This window comes from Chenopodium album, chromosome 25 (genome assembly GCF_948465745.1).
Source record: "Chenopodium album chromosome 25, dcCheAlbu1.1, whole genome shotgun sequence".
In the NCBI taxonomy this organism is placed as follows: domain Eukaryota; kingdom Viridiplantae; phylum Streptophyta; class Magnoliopsida; order Caryophyllales; family Amaranthaceae; genus Chenopodium; species Chenopodium album.
Genome location: NC_137858.1, coordinates 13,806,548 through 13,822,936, shown reverse-complemented (window position 1 = coordinate 13,822,936; position 16,389 = coordinate 13,806,548). Strand labels below are relative to the sequence as shown.

At 32.9% G+C, this 16,389-nt stretch overlaps 1 protein-coding gene across 1 annotated transcript; it reads right to left on the bottom strand.

Moving 5' to 3' along the window:
- Nucleotides 1–630: 630 nt before the first annotated feature.
- Nucleotides 631–7,631, bottom strand: LOC145613172 (cellulose synthase A catalytic subunit 6 [UDP-forming]-like). The gene is made up of 14 exons (XM_081668235.1): nucleotides 6,973–7,631; nucleotides 6,359–6,554; nucleotides 6,009–6,238; nucleotides 5,797–5,899; nucleotides 5,511–5,691; nucleotides 4,410–4,676; nucleotides 3,981–4,326; nucleotides 3,740–3,877; nucleotides 3,514–3,639; nucleotides 3,217–3,429; nucleotides 2,825–3,122; nucleotides 2,323–2,519; nucleotides 1,893–2,243; nucleotides 631–1,760 (listed from the first exon to the last, which is right to left on the bottom strand). Exons 1-14 carry the CDS (start codon nucleotides 7,051–7,053, stop codon nucleotides 1,179–1,181), a joined length of 3,309 nt encoding a protein of 1,102 aa, XP_081524361.1. The 5' UTR covers nucleotides 7,054–7,631; the 3' UTR covers nucleotides 631–1,178.
- Between the last annotated feature and the right edge of the window lie 8,758 nt (nucleotides 7,632–16,389).

Here is a 16,389-nt window from a genome sequence, read left to right as displayed (position 1 = left end):
AATTTTCGGGATTAACCATCATCAATTATACCATATTGCATAGTCTACAATTGCAACACATGTTTTCGTTTAATGTATTTGCATTAAAACATCTTTACAAGTTACGTACAACTCTTGCTTGCTTACAGTAGACTTGATTAAAGAGGCTGGACCATTACTTGATTTCTTTGCCCAACTTAGCATCACTTCGTCAAGGATATTCCCTCCGTCTGAATATAATAGTCACATTTCTCGTTTTAATTACCATTAATGTGAGTATGTGACTGTAAATTCTTAATAGAGGGAGCGCGATATTTTAAGTATTTTCGGGAATGACTCGAAAATGCACAATCCATAGGATCGCTTAATAACTCGCCATCTTATAAAATTGATAAAAACCGAATATATAGAATAAGAAAGAAAGGGCCTATAAAATGTACAATCCATTGTATTTTTAACCATATTCTAGGATCGCTAACACCTGAAAATCAAACTTTAAGGAACGGAAGGGCTTATAAAATGTACAATCCATTGTATTTTTCACCGTATTCTAGGATCGCTAACAACTGAAAATCAAACTTTAAGGAACGGAAGGAGTATCGATAAAAGAGACAAGAAATATAGCAATAGTAATGTAGCTTAGACATTAAGTAAGAACACTAGAACCACTTTATTGATATACTAATCCAAAAATAAGAATAAGAGTAATATGCTTTTCCAACTTCACAGTCTAAAAGAACCAAAAAAATTGTTCCTTAAGTAACCACAAAACTACAGAGTGACACAACATTTGAAGTCCCTTATTACTAAGGGGGGCCCTTATAAATTATGAATACCAACTTAGAAAAAAAATTTAAAATTTTTAAAAAAAAAACAACTCCTTTATGTTCATGGGGATTTACAGAAATGCCCTGAATTCCATAATCCCCTAACTTTGACGGCATTGACGCACAATTAACGACGTGTATCAAAAGAATGAATAAACATTTTTTTCCTGACAACAAATTTTTTTCAATGTGTCAGCAGCCAACTTTATCTACACAACACAAACCCAACTGTGATAATTTTTATCCGATGATCGCGTTCGAGCCCTCAACGTAGTTGTAGAAGCTCTGGCTTGATAAATTTCACGGCTTAAATACCTTGGTTTCGTTTTCTACACAAAATTCTTCATAAACCCATCAAAAATGTTTGCTGTACTAATCACAATCCAACCCACAGACTTCGAGCACAATACCGCCTTTGGCTGTGAACGGGTTTATTCTGACCCACAGTAGGGAGAAAATGGACGCGAGCAGAATGGACCAGACGATGATAATGGTGGGGAGACGGTCTTGTTTTCCCATCATACCCTTGAGGAAGGGGTAAAGATGCATGATCACCCACATTGCGAAGAAGAGCCTACCGAATAGGGGACCCCATGACTCGTACCCGTTGTTAATGGCATCTGAAATCCCCACTATAACTCCGATGATGTTAATGATGAGCAAAGTCATGGGTGGGATCAAGAGGGAAGTCCACTTGAACAAGTAAAGGTCGGAGAATTCTCCATCATCTGCTGCTTTTGACGTGACAGTAAAGTTGGTGTTCACACCAGCAAGAACCTTTAGCAGACCTTGGAAGAGGGCAAATAGATGGGAAGATACACCTCCAATAACCCAAAACTGTTCATTCCTCCACCAGTCGTCGATTTGTACGTGTCCCCATTGCATTTCGAGGACACTTGTTACCGCAATGGAAATAAAGAGCCCCATAAACAGAATACTGGCGTAACTGCTGATCTGTAGATCACAAAGTAACAATCAAACATTAGACTAGCAAAATCAAAGATCCAGCACAAAATAACGAGGTATGCCAGTCTTTTTGAGACACAAAATACAAATTACTCGAACCAAAGCAAGCGTAGAAATTACCTCAGGGACAATAAATTTTCCGGTGAGCAGACAGACAGCAGGAAGAGTACAGTAGACAAGCAGTGGGATTGATGTCAATGGGTACACAACAGAGGCAATATAAGAAAATCGCTCCAACGGTTTCAGTCCACTGTTATAACCATACCAAATGGGGCAATGTCTACTCAACAAAATCTCAACGGATCCCAAAGCCCACCGAAGAACTTGATGGAGACGATCAGAAAGATTAATGGGAGCAGACCCTTTGAATGCAGGTCGTTTCGGCATGCAGTAAACTGATCTCCAACCATGGCAATGCATTTTAAATCCAGTCAAGATATCTTCTGTAACTGAACCATAAATCCAACCAACCTGATTTCAAGAAAGCGCGGTCAGAGACAAACTTATGCAAACATTTCCCGAGAAATAGAAATTTAAAATACAGTTTTACCTCTTTTCCCCATTCGGTTTTATCCTCGTACCCACAGCTGATGACATGGATAGCTTCCTTCAATAGTGACGCTTCACTTACACCATGAGGCATTCCACCTTCCTCCATGAGTGTTGAAGCTATAAAGACTGGTGACTGACCAAACTTCTTCTCGAATTTTACTTGGGGCATAAGAGCAGACTTCTCATTATCGATTCCTGCAAATGCATAGTCGGACTCAGAACAGTGAGATCTAGAATGAAAGAAAAAAAAAAAAAAAAAGTAACTGCAAAGTATCGGAAGATTTTATCAGAGTTAATTGCTTAAGCTTGTGAAATACTTCCTCCATCCTAAACTAAGCAAAAAGAAGTGAATAAATTATAGTATCACTACAATCAATTTTCATTGAAAATTAAACAATTTTTCAATATGAAGTTTGCTTTTTGAACAGAAACCTTGCAAATATTTAGAAGTGCATAGATGAATAACATATAATACAGAAGTAAGGTAAATGTTTGCATACCTTCAATTCCCTCCTCGATGTTTTCAAGAGCGTGTATTTGTGTGGATGAATCCTTGTTCTTGGACTTCTTTTTACTGTCCTTCTGCTTGTCATTACCCTTGTTCTTTGATTTTCTGTTCTTCTTTCGGGATCCAAAGCAGCAGCAGCAGAAGCACCATTTTGGCCAACAATTACAGGTCTTTCCTGGGGCCTTCTTTTGTTTTGGGGCATCATACCCATAAAGTGCTTGCCTTCTGAAAACACAACCTGTTCCGACGTAAATTGGTCCTTGAATACCATCCAAACCTTTCATATTGATCTGTTAAAAATAAGAATAAGGGATCAGTCATCATTTTCTTTAAAACAAAAATCATGATTGGCAACCATTTTTTTCAGGTGAGGATGTTACTTACATCAAAGAAGACAACATTACGATTGGAGTATCGATCGTGTCTATCAATACCATCAAATCTCTGAGGAAACTGGACATAACATATTTTCTTTCCTGATATGGGGTCCATCAAGAAGCACATGGCTTCACGGAGAGCCTTACTGTTGTTGATGTAGTGATCACAATCGACATTAAGTAGGTATGGTGCATTTGACAGAACTGCTGAAACTCTTATCTGTAATAGATAGTAGATGATTAGGTAAAATACATAATCCTAATTTTGGAACCAAATCAATTTCAGAATGAGAGAGGGACTCACCAAAGAATTCATAGCACCAGCTTTTTTGTGATGATCAAATCCAGGCCTCTTCTCACGAGAAACATAAACAAGTTTAGGCAGCTCGTTACCATCCAAGTCACGGACACCGTTTTGGCCAAGGAACACCTGATAGACATAAAAGATAAGTCAAGAATGAGAAAGGATGCTCAATAGTGCAAAACAAAAGGGGGAAAAAGGAACACTTCAAGCAACCATGTCCAATTACCTGTATCATTCCAGGATGATCCCTAACATTGTTTCCAGGCCATGGGGTTCCATCTTGCATGGTCCAACCCTCCTCGGGAACCTTCTGTGCCATGGAAACCAGCCCATTTATCCGGATTTTGAACTCTTCATAGTCTCTCTGAAAAAATTCAGCATACAAAATAAATCTCATGCGTACTGACAGATAAGAATAGATGGTAATGCACTCATATATTAAGCACGCTATGCCTCAATCTACCAACCTTCATGGCACGACGTTCCCTGACAAAGGCAGGGTGCACTTTATCTTTCAGGTAATCAACCTTCTGAGAGAAATACCATTCAGGAGCACGAGGTTCAATTTGGTACTTCTTGCAAAAGGGGACCCATTTTCTTGCAAACTCAGAGGTCTCAGAAAGGGCTTCAAAGGTAAGCATGGCTGCACCATCATCAGAGACATAGCAAGAAACCTTGTCCACTGGGTAATCGGCAGCAAGGATAGAAAGAACAGTGTTTGCTGTGATCAGCGGAGGTTCCTTCAAAGGGTCGACAGTTGACACAAATATATCAACTGGAGCTAGCTCAGATGGTTTGCCTTCCTTCTCATACCTGATTTACATTTTCATTTTTTAGTTCAGTACAAAATTGGTTGCACAATAGGAGAAATGACGGGATGAAGGAAAGAAGATTACCTTAGTGAAAGCCTGTCAAGATAAGTTTCTCGTTCAATGGGCTGCCATTTCGGAAACTGATCCAAAATCCACGACACAGCAAACCAAATCTCACAAATGACTGATAACAGCCACAGGGCAAATGCATCATGCACAGGGTGCAGAATTCTATAGTGAAAGAAGAGCCCAAGAACAACCATACGAAGAACAATAACTATCCTGTAGGGATTGATCCTGCTTGATGAAATTGGTAGTTTTCTTGACAGTGGCTGCCTTCCTTCATCCATCCTTCAGAAACAGAAACAAAGAAGACCATTGTTAGAACTTGTAGAGGCCATGAGCTAATGTGAAATATCTGCATATGCATGCATAATGCACTTTCCAACTTCCATGTATAATAAGCTAGCAGTACATCTTGCATGTCTAATTGGGTCAGGCAATGTTATAAATATGAATGGCACACGAAGGAGATCAAATTACACACGTAAATCCCACTAAAACAAAAACGGCAACTTGGAAAAAAGTACATCTCAAAGACACACTAGTCAACAAACACTTATTAAAAATTTGGGCAATGGACTCGAAATCATCCATTCTTCATTAGTGAATATTTCACAGACGAAAAGCAATTTAAAAAAAAAAAACTAATCATATTGTATTAATTTGCAAAAATGCAAAATCAATTCTGTTGCAAAAGGGGGGGGAAAAAAAAGTGAGGTCACTCCCACATTGCTGAATAGGACAGATGTTAACACCCTAGATCCGTTAAGTTCTGAATTTTCTAACTCACTAAAAAAGTACTCTTCAGTCTTTCACTGTTTATAAGCATTAAATTAATTAACTTGTGACGCTTTTATGACCGTTAAAAAATATTTTCATCAAAAACAATGCTCTTTCAAGTTAGTAATGGAAGCAGGAAAACGATCACCTATAGCTAGCTGAATGCAGCATACTAAATGAAAATCAGGACTTCAGGAACAGATACTAGTAATTGTTCAAAGCAAACACCAAAGCAATTTCCGACAGTTAATGCCATAATTCAAAAGCTTTGAATTCTAGATCAACTTTTAAAATCACTTTCTTAAATCCACTAAAGTTTCAAATCAAGCGGCGAAAACCTACTTAGGCAAATCGGGGTCCTCAGGTTCCCCTCCATCATAGCTTCCATCCTCTCCTTGGTGCTTAACCATTTGAAGCTTGTCATTCTGCCTTCTTTTCCACTCTTCCATCCTATCTTTCCAAGCAACACTTCCATATCCATAAACAGCTAGATCTTTCTTGGGGTCCATTGGTCTAGGCGGTACTGAATTTCATCGGAAAAAACGGATGATCAGCAAATTATTCAATATAGATTTTGATTCAGTAATACATTGTAATACACAACTTTTCAAAACCAGGAGGAACTTACAGGACATTGCAGAATCAGGAAATGGTACAGGATGGACCTTCTTCCCACGGCTCATAAACGGTGGGACAATCAAAGCATGCCTATCCGGCGAAATCCCAGGATCCTTCATTACAAAAGAGAAATCACAGTCAACACCGATAGCAATTGAACTTAAATTACACACAGATCATATCTAATTGCAAGAAAATTCAGAATTGTAAGATCAATTATACCTCTTGCCCAAAAGTTAAGAGAAGCTGTTCATTAGAATGAGCAGCTGGATCCAACTCCGCCGGAGTTGAAAGCCCGGAAGCATTGGATGGAGCTCGGCCAACATTAAGCCGGGAAGAAAAAATAGCTTCAGCAATGTGCTGAGGGTCGTTGTCCTTGTGCGCGTATCTAAGTTCATTCTCAATATCATCAAGATCATCCTCATCTTCATCACCCTCAACTCGTGCACTCCCTATTACAAATTTTACAATTCCATCAGCACATCTAACAACCGACATTTAAGACATCACGAAATCGAATCCAATCAACTGAATTACGAATCACAACAACAACAAAACGCGAAATTAGCTACCTTTGATTCGCTTGTAGCGGGTTTTGCATTGAGGACAAGATTGATTCCCTTCGCCTCGCTCATACTCGTAGCAAGCTCTACAAACTGGAAAAGCACACTCATTGCAAGCAACAAATGGTTCACTATTTCCATCACATTCTATCTCATCTCCACAAATCTGACAAAGTTGCCCACTCAATTCTTTCACAGAAGTCACCTGTAATCATGTTTTTTTTACACAATCAGACCAAAATTCAATCAAACAAATATTAACTCATAGATCTAGTTACCCAACAAAATCCAGCAAAACCAAGCTAAATTTCCCACAATTTCTGGGTCAAAAATTGTTACAAGCTCAATAACCAATCCTTTTTTATCAAAAAATAACAAATCTACAAGCTAAATGGCAAAAAAAATTCAGAAAAAAACAGCCAAAAACAGCTTGCAATAGTGTCCAATTAACCTAACCCACAAAATTACCACTCAAGAGTTACAGTCATGAGCTAGAACCAGCTCAATTAACATCAAATGCAGCCGAATTAAAAATATAAACAAACCTTATTCCATTATTACAAGCAACACCCATTATTCTAAATCAAATCGGATTTGCGAAACAATTGTAGAAAACCACTTACTCTGCCAATATCATCGGCATTGATAAGAACGAACTCGTTCCGATTGTGAGAACCAGCAACCAGCCGTCCATTGGTAGCCATTTTAAGTCTCAGACCCCCGAAAATCCGAGAAATGAATCAATCAGGGGGTCAAGAACAATGAAAACCCAGATTCAGTCGAACCCCATTAAAATTAACGAGACGAATTAACAAATTACGTGAAACTATATATATATATACGAGATTCGGTTTGTGAGTTTGTTGTTGTTGTTGTTCTTCGTTTGTGTACCGACCACACAAACAAAACAACACAACACTACTCTTCTTCTCACTCTTTCTTTTTTTTTCTATCTCTCAATAATTATTCACAAGCAACAACACAACAACAACTCCACATTAAAGTAAGGGAAGAAGAAGAGAAGAGTGTAGAGAGAGAAAGTGAGGAGAGAGAAAGTGAGTGAAAGATGTGAGATGGAGAAATAATACAGAAAAACAAGAAATGCCCACAATATAATATCAACAAAAAAAATAAATAATTATACCTAACAAATTAAAAAAACAAAAATAAAAAAGTGGGTATTTTTTGGTTTAATTAATTTGATTTAACCCACCTGTAAAAATAAAAATGAAGGAAAAAGGAGGATTAATGGGGTTTTAGAGAGAGAAAAAGAAGGGGTTTAGAGAGAGAAAGTGAGTGAATTAAGGTAAAAATAAAAATGAAAATGTAAGAAGAAGAAAAGGGTTTGATAATTCAACGCGTAAGCCAGAAGTTAGAGAGAGAAAGAGCGACCGACAGACAGATTAAAGGAGAGAGAAAGTTGGGGTTTTGGTTGTTTTTCTTCTTTCATTTCCATGTGCAACATAATTTAAAATTAAAATTAATTATTTTTTTAGAGAGAGAAAGTGAAAGGAAAGTGAAGTGGGCTTGTGTAAGATCTAACACTGTCTATCACTGTGTTTGATTATTCAATATTATTATTATTGGGTTTATTTTTATACTCACTTGTCAATCATTATATTCCACTTTCAACTAGGATGAATATTATTTTTTTTTTTAATGTTTTTTTTTTAATGTTGTGTGAAAAAATTGATTGTTGGTGAAATGAATTTTCTTGGTAAAAATGAAAAGTAAAAAGTTGAAACATGTGAGTTTGATTTATTTTATTTTTTTAAAAAATAAAATAAAATTTAATTTTTGAGAAATATAATTATTAAGCTGGTTAAAAACTTATTTGATCTGGTTAGAAATAAAACCATAAAATCTTATGAATGATTATGACAATATTAATAATACATTTCTGACTCTTTATGTAAGCTGGAAATCTGAAATTACCTAAACTTAAGATATTATACAACCATGTGAGTTTTTTTATTTATTTTTTTAAGTCAAATTTTGATATGTGTTTATTAGGTTGGTTAAAAACTTACTCAATTTGGAAGGAACTGAAATCTTGAAAGATTATGACAGCATTGATAATACATTTCACACTCATTATGTAAGCTGGAATTACCTAAACTTGAGATGTCATACAATTATAAAATCATCCTAATGTTCTCAATTTCATCACTTAAATCAACACTTCTTAGGCCAAATGAATAAATTTAACCTCAAATTTGAATATCCATCATAAACTGGTACTCGTACAGTTAAAAAAAAAGTCAAAACTTGAAAATTTAAGTTGGCTGAGCCAAATTTGATCCAACCAACTTGTTCAACAGTTACAGTATATATACACGTAATTATTAATTCATCATTAAAAAAATATCTAGAAAAAGTTACAATTGTACAAAGTAATAAAAAATGTGTAAAATTACGAAAAAAGAAAAATAACTCAAGGAAATTGAAATTATATATTAACAAAAAAAAAAAAATCAAAAATAAGTAACATATTGACCGTGGAAGACCAAATAAAATACTAGGGAGTTACTCCCTCCGTTTCATAAAGATGTTCCTGTTTCGCAAATCGATGCAAAATTTTACCAATCTTTGACCGCAAATATCTTTAATCTCACACTAGCAAAAATTATAAAAGTTAGATATTAATAATCTACTCACCAAAATGAATCAAACTAGATCCCACATGACTATATTTGCTCTTATAAATTAAGAGAAATTTAGAAGATTCTCTCTTTCTTAAAAAAGTCAAAGATTCAAAACAGGAACATCATTGTGGAACGGAGGGAGTAGTAGTTTGTTGGTAAATGGAAAAAATGAAAAAACAATAAAATTATATGCGTTAAATTAATATTTTTTACTAGGGTGGGACCTAAAGGCGGAGGTTGGTGGAGGAAAATGGTGGGGGCCACTTATACCCCACCGGAAGAAGGAGGGAGGCGTCGGTGGTAGTAAAAATAAACAAGGGGTAAAATAGTAATTTACATCAATGTTTTTCTCATTAAAACCCTGGTAAAATGGGACCCGACCCATGTTAGGGAAATGGGTTAAAACAAAAAAGTGGGTATTTTATTTTAACAAAAAAAAGTGAATATAATTGAAAATATTTAGTTTCTCTCTCTAAAACTAAAAAAAGGCAGCTGTATTCACGGTAGTAAGTGTGGGGACCAGCGGATTATGTCTGACTGTCTGAAAGTTAAGTTGTGTTGTCAAAGGAGAGAGAAAGTTAGAAAGTGAAAGAGAGAGTTTAGTTGAAGATGAAGATGAAGATGAAGAAGAAGTGTAGTAAGGGTTAAGATTGTTTTAACTCTTCACTTTACCTGCTCGTGCAAAAACTTGTTAGCCCAACTTCGTATTTTTGGTCCATTTTATTGCAAAAATTAGCATTTTTGCTTTGTCATACACTTCATATAATGTTTTATACTCATCTTTATGACAAAATTTATTTTATTCAACTTAAATTGTTAGAGAAGGTATTGCGTTAGTCCGGACTGATGAAATGTTTTGTCAATCCAGCGGATTTTTGATATCTTATATTGGCTTGATGATATACTCTATTGGCTAGATGATATCCTCTATTGGCTATATGATGTCATGGCTGGATAATATCATATTGCCAATAGAGGATATCATCCAGCCATGATATCATATAGCCAATTGAGGCCAATAAAAGATATCATAGACACAATCATAAATGATATCATATAGTCAATAGAGAATATCATCCAGCCATGATATTTTATAGCCAATAGAGGATATCATCCAGCCAGTATAGGATATCATCCAACCAATAGAGAATATCATCCAGCTAATAAAGGATATCATAGACACAATCATAAATGATATCATCTAGGCAATAGAGGATATCATCTAGCCAATAGAGCATATCATCCATCCAGTAGATGATACGTATAAATGATTGGAGGATATAAATTACTTGATGGAGGATATGTATAACTTGTTTGAGGATAATAGGATATGTATAATTTGTTTGATTTTATGTATAACAATAACGGAACCTCCATTAAAGAGCTCGTACTAAAGGTCATGGGTATAACATAACTTGCTCATTTCTCAACCAAAATACATGCATTTGTCATCAAAATGCTCACAATTAAACTTACAATCATATAGGACAAACAATTTCAACAATTATACATTACATAAGAAAAGCCCCAATTCGATTTTTTGGGCATTTTTCGAAAAATGCGATAATTAGACTTTCTCTCTCTTCCGCCATAAAGGACCACACTTCTATCCTGTTGTCATCGTCATCGTCGTCTATAAGGAGAGAAGTAGATCCACCATTGTTGTCATTGTCGTCTTTATCGTCATCGTCATCTCCTCCGCCGCATGAAATGTTTGGTCAGGCTTGACTGATCCAATAGTTTGTGTCCTCTATAATATTTGCCTTTTAAAATTACTTTATTTTACGGAGTAAAACATATTTTTTTTGCTCAACTGAACTTATTTTTGCTAAAATTAACTTATTATTATTGAACTGGAATTAAATTTGCTAAATATTATCTGAATAAGGTAAAGAGAACAAAGTCTTAAATTAGCTCACCTTATTTTTGCTTATACAATCTAATCTCAGCTTATTTTATTTGAATGACTTAGATTTAATCTACAAGAAAAAAAAATCAAATATGGTATTATTCGATTCATATTAATGTGTAATTTACAAATATATCGTTTTATTATATTTTTTTTATAAAGGAATTAAAGTTAATGATAAAGTATATAAACTGATCGTATACTTTAACCTTCTATTTAAGGGTTTGTTCTCATTGATTGAACTCAAGTGAACTGAACTGAACTGAATTTCAACGTAAGAGAACAGGCCCTAAGATTTTAGTTAAATTGGTCTTTTAATTTACCCCTCCTTTCAAAGTGGTATATTAAGTGTTGGGTATTATAAGGACAATGTTTCATACACACTTCAAGTCAATAGGTTCTCATGTGAGAGGGGCATGAGTATATATAAATCAATATTGGGTTTCAATCATCAGCTTAAACTTAGGAAGTACATACATATGCATATATTTATTTCAAATACCCACACACTCCCCCATTGATACAAGATGTCTAACAACACCAATAAGTTTAGGAAACTATAAAGATTGTGTTTCGATCTATATGTAGGAATTCGTACTAAGCTAGTAGCATATGCTTCATTCTTAGTGTAAAACGCATAAATTCATAAAACTAAGAAATGTATAGATATTAAGCTAGAATGAAAAACATAGAAAATTGAATTTTATCTCGAAAGTTTTATTCCTAAGAATTTGACAAATTGAAGTGTAGTGAGAATTAATTTGTGCTAGGATATGGAGAACTAGATCGGAAGTAAGTGGGCATTGACCACCCACTAGGCCATAACTACACAACTAACACATTGCCTATTCTTTCAATTAAATTTTGTGATGTCAATATTATATTAAATTTTTTTCTTTTAAAAATGTCTTCATGTAATGTGAAGAAGATCAGAAGTGAGTTTATTTCTTGCAACACAAACATGCATTGGTAACAAAAATATACTGTCACGAATCTTATGCAAATACTTACCATTGTGTGCAAACATTCATTTGTAATCATTAAATAGTTTTCGAAATGCACATTAGTTCTGCACTTCTGCCTTTTAGATCAAGTATGCACACTACCATTGCACACACACATTCACACATGCATACATTCCACAAGACTCATAATAAGTCTTGCATGTATTCAACATGCAACTGACTATATGTTCTTTTCACCTTCTACCAACTTATTACGGAGTACTAGATCTAAATGCACCCTGCTTTTATTAAAAAAAAAATACAAAAAATCAATGACATTATATATTATAGGTGAGCACTACATCACTCATGAGTTGACTTGATCTTCGTTTGTATTTTGTACATAAGATTAAATGATATAGTCTTAATATGTGGCTACTTAATAGAATCATTTCAATGTATAATTTTTTAATATCAACTTATTATTGCAATTTAATTTTGTGCTGACAAATAATATATCGGTTAAATTGGGACATTTATTTTGAAATAAGAGTACGTAGTATCTTTAAAAAAAACTGGTTATTGATTTTACTTATTGATAATAAAGATTGTATAGTCAAATTAATATATAAAAAAATATATAAGTATTTATGTCTTATACTGTTGTACAATAATTCAAGACTCATAGAAGAAAAATTACTTGCACATATTTTTTTTTTTAAAAAAAATAAATTTAAACGAAGGTTTCAAATGTGTGTGAAAAAAAATTACTCGTTAAGAGATATCAACAAGACTCCTATAAGCCTATGTATATAAATTGAAATTATTTTAACTGGTAATTCTAATCGTGAATAAATTGTAAGAATCTAAGTACCAACATAAAATAGAAATGGATGGAGTATTATCAAAATTATCTAACAAACAGCTAATTAATATAACATACATTTAAGGTACAGCTAGCAACTCTATCCAACCCAGTGGAACAATTCTAGTCTTAACTCAGATACAAACAAACAAACATAAGATTACAAATTGGTAAAACAGCTTAAATAAAGAAAGAATACATGTAATGTTTCTACAATTATCTCTTTCCATCAAGACAAGTATCCAGCCTTTTAATCCATTACCCAAAATACGCTATGTCACCAAAAATAGCAATAAAGTACGTAACAAGGAATAATAATATACTTATAGCCATTTAGCACTCACAAACTTGCTTCATTTTAAAAATCAGAGTAACAATTTAGAAAATCACTATTTTGTTAATAAGGTGCATTGTTTTCACCTTTAGAAAAATAAGTTACTTGTATGACTTAATTATAAGTTTATTATGATATAAGTTCTAATAAGCTCTGATTAATTTACTTACACGAGTTTATTCTATTTCAATCAGATCAATGCATTTCAATTAGGTCTAATAAGTTTTATTTAAGTCATAAGTTCCATTAAGGGCCTGTTCACATTTACTGAACTGAACTGAACTGATTAGAACTGAACTGAACTGATTAGAACTGAACTGATTAGAACTGAACTGATTGGAGCTGAACTGAACTGAACTGAGCTGAAACTAACATTTTATGAGAGAAGGAAATTAGGAGCTGAACTGAACTGATTAGAGCTGAACTGAACTAAACTGAACTGATTGGAGCTGAACTGAACTAAACTGAATTGAAATTAAGTAAATATGAACAAACCCTAAGTTTACATAAATTTAAATTTGATTAGATGATGAAGAGAAAGCACCACCAACTAATGAGTTTTTTTTTTTTTTTTTTAAATTAATCAATTTATTGCTCAAAAACACACATATTTCGTACTTTGTATATATGAAATGTAACTAAAGTTACAAGTAGGTATGAAATTTTGGAGAAATATTACGGAGTAATTAGATTTCTATTACGTGAGTATTTTTTTTTATCGAATGAAAAACGTATGATTACATTATTACATATAACTCGATCTTTTTAAAGTACGTTTACATTGAATCACCTTTTGATTTGATTTGGAATTTTCAGATTCATAAATTTGACTTGAATTTATCCTTATACGGAGTAGATGTGTAGTATTTTCAAATATTAGTATTATTTTATGTATTTTTTTATTAAAAGAAATTAAGGATATTAAGAGTCTATTCACTGCAGCTTAATTTCAGTTTAGTTCCTAATGTCCTTCTCTCATAAAATATTCATTTCAGCTCAGTTCAGCCTTCAATCAGTTCAGTTCAGTTCAGCTCCAACCAATTCAGTTCAATCATTTCAGTAAATGTGAACAGGCCCTAAGCGACAATCAAACGTCAAAAAAAGCTCCTACTTGATCATCACTAAAAGAAGAAATTAAATAAATATTTATTGAAATAATTCATACTTGACATTATATTATTAAAATTATTAAAACCGGACCTAAGATATGTTGTTACAAACTTACAGTCTACCCCTTATTAGGTGATTGGAATTTCGAAGAAGACATATCATATGATCCCTAATTTCCTATCATTGTTTTAAGGATTTAAAAGGAATAATCAAACAAAAATAACTACGGTTGGACAACAAAAGCAAAAAAACCACGTGAAAATCTCATGATATTTTGGAAAAGCGTCGAAAATTACCAGAATATCCGTATGAATTTACTTCATTTTCCAGAGAAATTAGTTTTTACTGACTGTAAAAAAAAAAAAGTACTCATATTCTCGTATTAATATACAGTAGTTTGGATAAAATAATAAATTGACAGGTGAATACAAAAGTGTCGGTGCCATGTAAAGTAAACAACATGCGTCCGACGGCTGAGCTAATTAATTGACTTTGTTTTTTTCTTCTTTTTATTTTATTTTGAGGTAATAATTTAATGAAAATGACTTTTATTAATTTTAATTTATTTAGTTAAGCAAGATGAACAATTGAAAATCCATCACATCCAATTAAAATATTGACAATAATAGTTGGCAAACACAGGTGCAAGAATTTTAAACTAAATTTTTTACTCCATTTTTTGTAAAACTTTATGTTTTACTTCCTCTTTTCTTTTATACAGTACTTTGAGTAATTGACATGCTTATTTTTAATGATTTCTAATATTTATAATTATTAATACTAACAACAAATCAAAATTATTATTATTTAGAAATATACATTGAGAAGCTTTCAACAAAACTTGAAAGATGATCAAAATAGATTTTGTAATGACCTGTTCTCATTGACTGACTTCGGGCCTGTTCACATTTACTGAACTAAACTGAACTGAACTGATTGGAGCTGAACTGTACTGAACTGAACTGATTGGAGCTGAACTGAACTAAATTGAGCTGAAATGAATATTTTATGTGAGAGGAAAATTAAGAGATGAACTGAACTGATTGGAGCTGAATTGAACTAAACTGATTGGAGCTGAACTGAACTGAAATTAAGTAAATGTGAACAGGCCCTTCAGCTGAACTGAATTGAACTGAACTAAACTAAATTGAGCTGAAATGAACTGAACTGAACTTATTAATTAGTGACTTTTAATTACGGATTAGTGATTATTGATTATTTATTATTATACATATGTGTATATACAAATATACATATTAAAATATTTAAGAAAAATATACTATATAATTATAATATTTATGGAAAATATATTAAAAACATGAAACCCCAAAACTATAATATTTATATGTAGTACTCTCATTTTGTCAATGAGTTGAACAGTAGAAATGTGTATCAAAAAAATATAACCATTTGAACAATGAATTGTATCAATATTTTTATTATTATTATTATTATTATTTATTGATTATTATCTTTATCATTATTATTATTATTATTGTTGTTGTTGTTGTTATTATTATTATTATTATTGTTGTTGTAGTCGTTGTAATAAGAGCTTAAAAGAATGAAACTTGGCTTTGAATCATTATCAATATCATTAGACATAAACTGAACTGATTAGAGATGAACTGAATTGATTAGAGCTGAACTGAACTAAAATGAAAATAAACATATGAGAACAGGCCCTAAATAGTATCAAAAATCACAAAAACAAACCTAGCCACCCCTTCTACTCCATCTCTCCCTTTTCTCTCTAAATAAAGTTCTTCAAAATTAGTGTTTTCTGGGCTGAAAACATCCAACTTTCTTTAGAAATTAAAAAGTTTGGCTATGTTTGACCTTTTCTCTTTATTTTCATCATGTTTTTGTTAGTATGTATTATTTATAATAAATATACATTGTTAGTTTGAGCGTAGTAAGTGTCTCTATGGTGTGTTTTATTCGAATTCAATTGTTTGAGTTTAATATAATATAAGCTATTTTATGAGTAAAGATTCATGTGGGACAGATTATAGAAGTTAGTATTTCGATTAAATTAAAACAAATGAAGCAGACAAGAATTTTTTTTCACAATTACAACATATCGATAGACCCTCTCACCGAATAAGCTAAGGTTGTAAATCATTACAGCGATATAAAAGGTGGTATGGAAAACATACAATTTGCAACAACGATTGTAACTTTATTAAAATAATGTTTTTGTTTGATTCAATTGTTATGGTTTTATTAAATT

What these genes read in the sequence shown, in the direction of transcription:
- LOC145613172 (XM_081668235.1), bottom strand. Translation starts at nt 7,053, where the DNA reads ATGGCTACCAATGGACGGCTGGTTGCTGGTTCTCACAATCGGAACGAG. An exon ending in GTAATGTTGTCTTCTTTGAT is followed by an intron (nt 3,123 to 3,216) that starts GTAAGTAACATC and finishes TATTTTTAACAG; the next exon opens with ATCAATATGAAAGGTTTGGA. An exon ending in GAAAATTTATTGTCCCTGAG is followed by an intron (nt 1,761 to 1,892) that starts GTAATTTCTACG and finishes TGTGATCTACAG; the next exon opens with ATCAGCAGTTACGCCAGTAT.